Source organism: Entelurus aequoreus, linkage group LG23, assembly GCF_033978785.1.
Source record: "Entelurus aequoreus isolate RoL-2023_Sb linkage group LG23, RoL_Eaeq_v1.1, whole genome shotgun sequence".
In the NCBI taxonomy this organism is placed as follows: domain Eukaryota; kingdom Metazoa; phylum Chordata; class Actinopteri; order Syngnathiformes; family Syngnathidae; genus Entelurus; species Entelurus aequoreus.
In genome coordinates this window covers 20289342-20301702 of record NC_084753.1, presented here as the reverse complement: position 1 = coordinate 20301702, position 12361 = coordinate 20289342, and the positions used below count along the sequence as shown (strand labels likewise).

The following is a 12361-nucleotide window of genomic DNA, read 5'->3' as shown; positions in this document are numbered from 1 at the left end:
TTCCGCTTAGCCGAGGTCGGGTCGCGGGGGCAGCAGCCTAAGCAGGGAAGCCCAGACTTCCCTCTCCCCAGCCACTTCGTCCAGCTCTTCCCGGGGGATCCCGAGGCGTTCCCAGGCCAGCCGGGAGACAGTCTTCCCAACGTGTCCTGGGTCTTCCCCGTGGCCTCCTACCGGTCGGACGTGCCCTAAACACCTCTCTAGGGAGGTGTTCGGGTGGCATCCTGACCAGATGCCCGAACCACCTCATCTGGCTCTTCTCGATGTGGAGGAGCAGCGGCTTTACTTTGAGCTCCCCCCAGATGGCAGAGCTTCTCACCCTATCTCTAAGGGAGAACCCCGCCACCCGGCGGAGGAAACTCATTTTGGCCGCTTGTAACCGTGATCTTGTCCTTTCGGTCATAACCCAAAGCTCATGACCATAGGTGAGGATGGGAACGTAGATCGACCGGTAAATTGAGAGCTTTGCCTTCCGGCTCAGCTCTTTCTTCACCACAACGGATCGATACAGCGTCCGCATTACTGAAGACGCCGCACCGATCCGCCTGTCGATCTCACGATCCACTCTTCCCTCACTCGTGAACAAGACTCCGAGGTACTTCAACTCCTCCACTTGGGGCAGGGTCTCCTCCGCAACCCGGAGATGGCACTCCACCCTTTTCCGGGCGAGAACCATGGACTCGGACTCAGAGGTGCTGATTCTCATCCCAGTCGCTTCACACTCAGCTGCGAACCGATCCAGTGAGAGCTGAAGATCCTGGCCAGATGAAGCCATCAGGACCACATCATCTGCAAAAAGCAGAGACCTAATCCTGCAGCCACCAAACCAGATCCCCTCAACGCCTTGACTGTGCCTAGAAATTCTGTCCATAAAAGTTATGAACAGAATTGGTGACAAAGGGCAGCCTTGGCGGAGTCCAACCCTCACTGGAAACGTGTCCGACTTACTGCCGGCAATGCGGACCAAGCTCTGACACTGATCATACAGGGAGCAGACCGCCACAATCAGACAGTCCGATACCCCATACTCTCTAAGCACCCCATACTCTCTAAGCACTCCCCACAGGACTTCCCGAGGGACACGGTCAAATGCCTTCTCCAAGTCCACAAAGCACATGTAGACTGGTTGGGCAAACTCCCATGCACCCTCAAGGACCCTGCCGAGAGTATAGAGCTGGTCCACAGTTCCACGACCAGGACGAAAACACTGTTCCTCCTGAATCCGAGGTTTGACTATCCGGCGTAGCCTCCTCTCCAGTACACCTGAATAGACCTTACCGGGAAGGCTGAGGAGTGTGATCCCACAATAGTTAGAACACACCCTCCGGTTCCCCTTCTTAAAGAGAGGAACCACCACCCCGGTCTGCCAATCCAGAGGTACCGCCCCCGATGTCCACACGATGCTGCAGAGTCTTGTCAACCAAGACAGCCCCACAGCATCCAGAGCCTTAAGGAACTCCGGGCGGATCTCATCTACCCCTGGGGCCTTGCCACAGAGGAGCTTTTTAACTACCTCAGCAACCTCAGCCCCAGAAATAGGAGAGTCCACTACATATTCCCCAGACACTGCTTCCTCATAGGAAGACGTGTTGGTGGGATTAAGGAGGTCTTCGAAGTATTCATTCCACCGATCCACAGTTGAGGTCAGCAGAACACCATCCTCACAATACACGGTGTTGATAGTGCACTGCTTCCCCTTCCTGAGGAGGCGGAAGGTGGTCCAGAATCACTTCGAAGCCGTTCGGAAGTCGTTTTCCATGGTTTCCCCTAACTCCTTCCATGTCCGAGTTTTTGCCTCCGCGACCGCTGAAGACGCACACCGCTTGGCCTGTCGGTACCTGTCCGCTGCCTCTAAATTTGTCTAATGATTATAAAAAATATAAAATACATGTATTCAACATTTTCATTTGTTGTAAATCTAGCCATATTCACCTTAAACATTGTTTCTTGTAAAACATTCACCATCTTGCTATTGTGTTCCTCTCAGCTATAACTTTAGTCAAAATCTATTTAAATGAGAACATGTGTCAAAGTAAGGCTTCATATTTTATTTTGTTATTCATTCTTGTCGTATGAGTACCGACATGTGTCCTGAACTGAACAAAATGATTGATTGAAAGAGAAAGTTATAACTAATCCACGGATCAATTAAAGGCATGTTTACTATTTCTGCATGACAAGTAACTGCTTGCTACGCTAGTTTTTAATACTCTATCGATATATTTTCTGATAAGATATACTGGATAACACAAGAACAATTGTGTGGGTGTGTGAACTCTACATGTTCGTAGCTATACTCAGGTGTGCGCCTATTGGATTTTAGTTTTTTATGACTATTTTTAGTGGAAAGAAGTGCTTTGTTTTGGAATTTCCAATAACACACACTAGGGCTGAAACAACTAATCGATTAAATCGATTACAATCGATTATAAAAATAGTTGGCGATTAATTTAGTCATCGATTCGTTGGATCTATGCTATGCGCATGCGCAGAGGCAATTTTTTTTTAAATTTATATACCTTTATTTATAAACTGCAACATGTACAAACAGTTAAGAAACAATAATCAAAATAAGTATGGTGCCAGTATGCTGTTTTTTTCCCCAATAAAATACTGGAAAGGATAGAAATGTAGTTTGTCTCTTTTATCCGATTATTAATCGATTAATCGAAGTAATAATCGACAGATTAGTCGATTATAAAATTACTCGTTAGTTGCAGCCCTAATACACACTAGAATAGCAGTAAATTGATCAGAATCATCAGTAAAAGGATTGGGACTCAGTCACTTTGGCCATCAACATAAAATAGACCCCACCATTGTGTTATTGCTAGAAATACAAAAACACAAGACAAAAAGATTAACAAGAAAAGGTAACAGGTTTTTCCCATTTATATTATATATATATATATATATATATATATATATATATATATATATATATATATACATACATATATATATATATACATACATACATACATACATACATACATACATACATACATATATATACACACACACACACACACTACCGTTCAAAAGTTTGGGGTCACCCAAACAATTTTGTGGAATAGCCTTCATTTCTAAGAACAAGAATAGACTGTTGAGTTTCAGATGAAAGTTCTCTTTTTCTGGCCATTTTGAGCGTTTAATTGACCCCACAAATGTGATGCTCCAGAAACTCAATCTGCTCAAAGGAAGGTCAGTTTTGTAGCTTCTGTAACGAGCTAAACTGTTTTCAGATGTGTGAACATGATTGCACAAGGGTTTTCTAATCATTAATTAGCCTTCTGAGCCAATGAGCAAACACATTGTACCATTAGAACACTGGAGTGATAGTTTCTGGAAATGGGCCTCTATACACCTATGTAGATATCGCACCAAAAACCAGACATTTGCAGCAAGAATAGTCATTTACCACATTAGCAATGTATAGAGTGTATTTCTTTGAAGTTAAGACTAGTTTAAAGTTATCTTCATTGAAAAGTACAGTGCTTTTCCTTCAAAAATAAGGACATTTCAATGTGACCCCAAACTTTTGAACGGTAGTGTATGTCGTGCGCGCAATACAACTGTGCTGCTTTTATTTTGAAAAGTGTTATTTATGGGCGTATGTCTGTGTGTAACCTGTGAGTGAAGGTGCACAGCGACAAGTGATGCACGGTTTACACCCAAGACGCTAAAAAGAGAAAAGTTGATGACGAATGCCGTGTTTTCAACAAGACATGGACTGCCAAGCAACGTTCCCTCTAAGGTGCGCGCCTGCGCAATTGCACACTGCTCAAGCGTCCTCTGCGCACAGCAAATATATGCCGCGCACCAAATCAAATCCCATCTGTAATTCTAAACAAAATAAACACATTTATTCTGTGTAATTTTGCAACGCAACTTTGAGTGACAGTGACAACAAGCGGCCCTAACGGTGTTCGTCAACACCGTTCAATTGAACACCGTTCAATTATTGTAACGTCTATCGAGATGCTTCGAGGCCAGGAATTATATTGATCACTTTATTGAGCAAAACTGTTTATATTCGGCCATAACCACACCAAAAACATGAGTAAAACACTTTTATCTCGAAAAACTAGTCATTTTTTGCCGTACAAACCAGGCCAAAATCAACTTGTCATCTGTCACCAACACGCATACCACTAAACCACTGGTGCGTTTATGGGCACACAAAAAGTCGGACAACTCAAACACCACACAAAGTTACACTATGACTCCTCAGTCATACGTGTGCTTATTTTACTGTCATTTATTATTAATGTTAATTTATTTATATTAATCATGGAATGCTGTTACTAGAGAAAGTTACAGGAATGCACACTTCATACTATGCTTACATTTCATTGTGCAACATGAGGATGTTTAAGGGGAACTAAATGTGATCTCTGAAAGGGGTAAAAATGATTTCCAAAGCAGTGCTTTTGGTATAAAGTTAAATTAGGTTAAATGAAAGTATTATTATTATTATTATTTATCTTACGGTATATATCAAACATACTATTGAGCAAAATGTAATTGAAATATTGTCGATGTGGCCCTCCAGCAGCGCTCGGGTTGCTCATGCGGCCCCTGGTAAAAAATAATTGCCCACCCCTGTTATAAAGCATCATGAATATTTTTTTATTTTATTTTAAATGCCATATGCTTAAAGGCCTACTGAAAGCCACTACTACCGACCACGCAGTCTGATAGTTTATATATCAATGATGAAATCTTAACATTATAACACATGCCAATACGGCCGGGTTAACTTATAAAGTGACATTTTAAATTTGCCGCTAAACTTCCGGTTCGAAACGCCTCTGAGGATGACGTATGCGCGTGACGTAGCCCGGCGAACACGGGTATGCCTTCCACATTGAAGTCGATACGAAAAAGCTCTGTTTTCATTTCATAATTCCACAGTATTCTGGACATCTGTGTTCGTGAATCTGTTTCAATCATGTTCATTGCATTATGGAGAAGGAAGCCAAGCAAGCAAAGAAGAAAGTTGTCGGTGCGAAATGGACGTATTTTTCGAACGTAGTCAGCCACAACAGTACACAGCCGGCGCTTCTTTGTTTACATTCCCGAAAGATGCAGTCAAGATGGAAGAACTCGGATAACAGAGACTCTAACCAGGAGGACTTTTGATTTGGATACACAGACGCCTGTAGAGAACTGGGACAACACAGACTCTTACCAGGATTACTTTGATTTGGATGACAAAGACGCAGACGTGCTACTGTGAGTATGCAGCTTTGGCTTTTTTTTGCGTATGTACGTAACTTTTTTAAAATATATAAGCTTTATGAACCTTGGGTTAGGTGAACGGTCTTTTGGGCTGAGTGATTGTGTGTGTTGATCATGTGTTTGAATTGTATTGGCGTGTTCTATGGAGCTAGGAGCTAGCAGAGGAGCTAGCATAACACGTACCGTACCTACGTGCGCGTCACGTACGTAACTTTTTAAAAATATATAAGCTTTATGAACCTTGGATTAGGTGAACGGTCTTTTGGGCTGAGTGATTGTGTGTGTTGATCATGTGTTTGAATTGTATTGGCGTGTTCTATGGAGCTAGGAGCTAGCAGAGGAGCTAGCATAACACATACCGTACCTACGTGCGCGTCACGTACGTAACTTTTTAAAAATATATAAGCTTTATGAACCTTGGGTTAGGTGAACGGTCTTTTGGGCTGAGTGATTGTGTGTGTTGATCAGGTGTTTGAATTGTATTGGCGTGTTCTATGGAGCTAGGAGCTAGCAGAGGAGCTAGGAGCTAGCATAACAAACACGCAGGTGTTATTATGCAGGATTAATTTGTGGCATATTAAATATAAGCCTGGTTGTGTTGTGGCTAATAGAGTATATATATGTCTTGTGTTTATTTACTGTTGTAGTCATTCCCAGCTGAATATCAGGTACCGTGAGTATGCAGCCTTGGCTGCTAAACATTCGATAACTTGACCGTATGTGCGCGTCACGTACGTAACTTTTTAAAAATATATAAGCTTTATGAACCTTGGGTTAAGGAAACGGTCTTTTGGGCTGAGTGATGGTGTGTGTTGATCAGGTGTTTGAATTGTATTGGCGTGTTCTATGGAGCTAGGAGCTAGCAGAGGAGCTAGGAGCTAGCATAACAAACACGCAGGTGTTTTTATGCAGGATTAATTTGTGGCATATTAAATATAAGCCTGGTTGTGTTGTGGCTAATAGAGTATATATATGTCTTGTGTTTATTTACTGTTGTAGTCATTCCCAGCTGAATATCAGGTCACCCCCGGCTCTTACAGCATCTTCCCTATCTGAATAGCTTCAACTCCCCACTAGTCCTTCACTTGCACTTTACTCATCCACAAATCTTTCATCCTCGCTCAAATTAATGGGGAAATTGTCGCTTTCTCGGTCCGAATCTCTCTCACTTCATGCGGCCATCATTGTAAACAATAGGGAACTTTGCGTATATGTTCAACTGACTACGTCACGCTACTTCCGGTAGGGGCAAGCCTTTTTTTATCAGATACCAAAAGTTGCAATCTTTATCGTCGTTGTTCTATACTAAATCCTTTCAGCAAAAATATGGCAATATCGCGAAATGATCAAGTATGACACATAGAATAGATCTGCTATCCCCGTTTAAATAAAAAAAATTCATTTCAGTAGGCCTTTAATCTTCATCATGTTCACTGTACATATTGTCGCAATGTTGTTCTACGAGAACATTCTTAAAATACACATGTGCTGAATTAAGTTGCATTATATTACTTAAATAAGTTTTTTGACCTAACATGCAGTATTTTAGTGTCCACTCCATGGGAGCTAACATGCTTTACAAATGATGACGTTGCCTCTGTTGACACCGCGGCTAAACGACCTGACAATGAAGAAACACCGCATAGGGAGTTAATAATATTAAGATACGCTTGGTGGGCTAATATTAAGAATGTAAGAATGTTAGGTTGAGCAGTTCACTTTCAAACATGCTAGGAAGTGTCGCAAGATGCTATGCTAGCTAGCTAGCTTGTCAAACGACTGATGAGCACTCGCAAACTTCTGTAGCAGCTGGCTACTTATATTGTCAAATGTATTTAAGGTTGTTTGAAGATGAAGACATATCAATAATTAAATGATTAAAAACTCGGTTTTATTATTTAAAAAAGTATAAGGAACCAAGGCAGGGCTGTCGAGGGCCGTGTTCACTCACGTCTAGATGGGTAGTTTGACTCCCCGAGAGCTTTTCTGTTCCCGGAGTTGATTTTCTTCACGGTTGTGTTTTTAGCAGCAACTGAGCTGCTGTTTTTCTTGCCCTTCTTCACCACCTCCCATTTGCCACCGGAACTATTACTCGACGCCATGTCTCCTGTCAAAAGAAAAGTATTAACAGCAGGTAGTCCTCCTGGCTCCCTCCTGAATGAGAAGCGTTAATGGCATAAAGGAGGAAGGCTCATCATCTTTACGTCAACGTGCCACGTCTCGTTGCGCTGGCGACGTCATCACGTCGCCGTCCGACGGCTTATGACGTCGACTTTCAGTGTATTAGTACACGTGTGACTTGTAGATATGAGTCACTTACCCTTTTACAACATTTAACACTTTCAAGAAACTTTCACTAAGATGCAGTACACATACAAACCCAAATATTCTTTCACTTGAATTTATGCCAATTTTTTATTTTTTTTCTTCCCAAAAATGTTTTTCTATATATACACAGGTATTTCACATGTACAATTTTAGATCATATATCGTTTTAAATAAACTTCACATTTTGATGTATTTGTGGTTGTCAAATGTGATTTGTTTATCTTTATGATATCTGTATCATTGAAATCATATTTAGAGTTAATAAAAATTTATTAAAAACATAAGTATAATGCAAAAAAACATTCATATTCATACAAATAATGTTTGCACTGTATGTATATTATTTGATTAAAAATCTAATAAATAATAGCATATTCAAACTTTTGGCATATTTCTATTTTTGTATAATTATTTTCATTACTAGAATATTTTCATTCAAGATTTTTTCGTATGTTATCATTTGTTTCACTATTTCTATATTGTCATTCTAGATTTTGTATCATTATATACAACATCTATTTATAGTCACAAAAATATTGTTACACTGTATATTTATATTGTTAAATAAAAAAAATTAACTTTGCAATAACAAAATGTCCTATTCAAATGTTTGGGATTTTTTAATTTTTTGTATTTCTTACATTACTTGTACATTTTCATTCTAGATTGTGTGTTGTATTTTTTATCTATCAATCAATCAATCAATCAAAGTTTACTTATATAGCCCTTAATCACGGATGTCTCAAAAGGCTGCACAAGCCACAACGACATCCTCGGCTCAGATACCACATCAGGGCAAGGAAAAACTCAACGAGAAACCTTGGAAGGGACCGCAGATGTGGGGATCCCCCCTGGGTGACCGGTGCAATAAAGCCAAGTGGATACGGTTAATATTGTGAGAGTCCAGTCCATAGCAGGGCCAGCAGGGGATCCTCTTGCATGTAGACATGTCAGGGCGCAGAGATGTCACCGACTGATGCATAAAGAGTGGTCCACGCCAGGTCCCGTCTTCAGGTGAAAGTCCAGTACATTGGGAGGCCAGCAGGGGATCATCTTGAATGGAGACAAGTCAGCAGTGCAGAGACTGGTGCAAAGTGGTCCATCCTGGGTCCCGACTTTGAACACCTGATAAAGTCTCCATGCAGGAGAGGGGGGAGGAGCAGAAAATAGAGACAGCAGATCAACTGGTCTAAAAAGGGGTCTATTTAAAGGCTAGAGTATACAAATGAGTTTTAAGATGGAACTTAAATGCTTCTACTGAGGTAGCATCTCTTACTGTTACCAGTAGGGCAGATTACTGGAACCCGTATAGAAAACGCTTAAAGCCCGCAGACTTTTTTTGGGCTCTGAGAATCCCTAATAAGCCGGAGTTCTTTGAACGCAGATTTCTGGACGGGACATATGGTACAATACAATCAGCAAAATATGATAGAGCTAGACCGTTCAGTATTTTATACCAAAGTAGTAAAACCTTGAAGTCTCATCTTAAGTGCACAGGAAGCCAGTGCAGGTAAACCAGTATAGGCGTAATATGATCCAACTTTCCTGTTCTTGTCAAAAGTCTAGCAGACGTATTTTGTACCAACTGTAATCTTTTAATGCTAGACATAGGGAGACCTGAAAATAATATGTTACAGTAATCGAAACGGGACGTAACCAACGCATGAATAAGCGTTGGTGGTGGACAAAATGGGACAACTTTTAGCGATATTACAGATGAAAGAAGGTTGTTTAAGTAACACTTTTAATGTTAGAGAGAGTTGGGTCGAAGATAATACCCAGATTCTTTACAGAGTCGCTTTGTGTATTTGTTTATTTGTCAAATGTTAAGGTGGTATTATTAACCAGGTGCCTGTGTCTAGCATGACCGATAATCAGCATTTCTGTTTTCTTAGCGTTAAAATGCAAAAAGTTGCTGGACATCCATTGTTTAATTTCATTTACACACGCCTCCAGGTGACTACAAGCTGGCGTGTTGGTCAGCTTTAGGGCCATGTAGAGTTGGGTGTCATCAGCATAACAGTGAAAGCTAACACCGTATTTGCGTGCAGGGCCAAGAACCGAACCCTTTGGAACTTCGCACGTTACATTAACATACATTGTTAATGGAGACGCACTGCATCCTGTGAGTAAGATAGAAGTTAAACCAAGAAAAGACTAAGTCTGACATACCAATACATGTTTTGATACGTTCTAAGAGAATGTTATGATCGACGGTATCGAAAGCAGCGCTAAGATCAATTTGCAGCAACATGGATGACGCATCAGCATCCGTAGTTAAATCATTAGGATTTTCAAGATAAAATGTATGGTGGGGCACAGAGTTTACCATGAGGTCAGGATCGAGGTTAGGTCTTTTGAGCAGAGGATGAATAACCGCTTTTTTGAATGCTAAGGGAACAGTGCCAGAGGAAAGTATTAAGTTAATCATATTTAGCACTGATGGTCCTAATTATACAAACAGCTCCTTGATAGGTTTCCCAGGAAGTGGTCCAAATAAACATGTTGTTTGTTTTGTCCCATTTACAAGTAGCAGGAGTTCCTCTAATGTTATTTCTTCAAAAAGAGAGATTTTGAAGTACAATATTTATCGTACATACATTCGTATCTGCGTTAACAGAACCCAGTTGGAGCTGGGACTTTTTGTTTTTCATCCCCTTTCTAATTAGTTCAATTTTCTTAGTAAAGAATTCATAAAGTCATCAGCCGAGTGGGCAGCGCTACTGGGGGGTGGGGGGGGGGGGGGGGGGGGGTCCCTTGTTGGGTTAGCGATGCTACTGTACTGAACAAATATTTAGGATTGTTTTTGTTGAGGCGGATGAGATTGTAGTAGTAATTAGTTTTAGCTAAGGTAAACGCGTGTTTATAAGTTTTTAAACTATCACTCCATGCTTGATGGAAAACCTCAAGTTTTGTCACACACCATTTGTGGTCCGACTTTCTACACGATAGTTTAAGAGCTCTGGTTTCTACTGTAAACCAGAGGGTATGCCTTTTAGGAGCCTTTTTTTAGCTTTGGCGGTGCTAAACTATCAATGGCGTTGCGCAGGGAATCATTAAAGTTGTTAGTGAGGTTATCGATAGAGCCCCCATAATTTGGGAATGGTGCCATAACCAAAGGCAAGAGTCGTAGATGTGATAGTGTTAATGTTGCGGTTGCTAAATCATTGTTAACAATGAGTCAGAATTTCAAATTTTATAAGGTAATGATCGGACATTACTATTATTTGTTTAAGACCACGGCTATCAATTAGTCTGGAGTGCCACGCATAGAGTCGGACGGGGGTATTCATATGGATGTTAAAATCCGTCATTATATTGTCTACGTGCATCACTAGATCAGAGACAAACTCTGAAAATGCACTGATAAAGTCCGAATAGGGCGGGGGTCGATAGATAATAGCCAGATAGAGAGATAGCGGTGTGACATACCTCATAGTAAGCACCTCAAATTATTTATATTTATTACTTAGGTTAGGGCTAAGGTTAAGGTTTTCATTGGATAATAGTGTGACCCCTCCACCTGTTTTAAGGGGACGGGCAATATGTGCACTCGTATAGTTTGGAGGAGATGCCTCGTTAAGCGGGAAAATGTATCTGGTCATAGCCAAGTTTCGCTGAGACCAATGACGTTAAGATTGTTGTCTATCATGACCTCATTAACTAATAACATTTAGGGAGACAATGATCTGATGTTTAAAAAGCCCATAATATGGGTAGTGGGCTGTTTTGAGGAATTTTTGTTAATGGTATCCGTCATACTATTAATAAGGTTACGTTTATTTTGTGTAGTGCGCCTTAAATAATTTTGATAACTTCGAGGAATTTATATGATGGGGCTCTTGAGATGATTTTCTTGGTGCTGCAATAGATTTAACGCGTCATAATTTGCCACCTTAGTAGAATGCATGTTCACCTCTGGCACAGTCACTACAGAAAAAACATGATGTGAGTTATGTATTATTCTACAAGAAATGCTATGTGTGCAGGAATTTTCCAGCCTGGCGCTGGTTAGTTCTAGTTTAACTGACTCCTCACCCGGACTAATACACACTGTAACTGCCTGTGTCCGAGCTTGCTTTAGTGCAGTTAGTCAAGCTTGACTCAAATAGTAGTCTATATTTCTGAAAAGAGTGATGGCGCCTTCTCGGTTAGGGTGAAGGCCCTCCCTCCTTAGCATGCCCGGTTTTCCCCAGAATGAGGGCCAATTATCAATAAACGTTAGTCCCTGTTCTCTACAAAAACTAGCAAGCCACGTATTAAGCGTGACTAATCTGCTATACCTCTCATCATTGCCTCTCCCAGGCAGGGGGCCAGAGACAAGTACTCGATGTTGAAGACATCTTTGAAGTGAGATTACAAGTCCAAGCTATGTTCCTCTTTGTAATCTCTGACTGTCTCATCCTAGTGTCATTGAAGCCGACGTGTACAACTATGTTTGCATAGCTAGTGGTGCGATTAGCCTGTCGTACATGTTTACTAGGCCTGTTGCGAGTCAGCTACCTAAGACTACTTTCAACGTCAGGTGCTCTGGCCTCGGGAATACACTTAATTATGGCTGGTTTACAAAGCTGTATGACTAAGCTATGACTAAGGTGTGGTGTCCGGTAGACTAGGGTGTAGAACGAGCTAAAGGGCTAAATCTACCTGTATTATGCGTCTCAATCGGTTCACTGTGGCTTGTAGGCCGCTTCGGGCTGCTACAAGTTGGGTTAGTCAGCTCGCTTTATAGTATTTGTTTCATTGTTTATATGTATATTTTCATTCTAGATTTTATGTCATATCTTATAAT

General features: G+C 41.1%; 1 protein-coding gene across 2 annotated transcripts in view; it reads right to left on the bottom strand.

The window, feature by feature from the left end:
• tmem214 (transmembrane protein 214) overlaps nt 1-7451 on the bottom strand; it is a 30309-nt gene extending 22858 nt beyond the window's left edge. Inside the window, exon 1 of one of the 2 annotated variants that reach the window (XM_062034975.1) lies at nt 7193-7451. In XM_062034975.1, coding sequence (XP_061890959.1) covers nt 7193-7343 — 151 coding nt within the window. In that variant the 5' untranslated portion in view covers nt 7344-7451. The remainder of the gene's footprint in view (nt 1-7192) is intronic. The other variant, XM_062034974.1, reaches the window with a different exon arrangement.
• Nucleotides 7452-12361: the final 4910 nt, after the last annotated feature.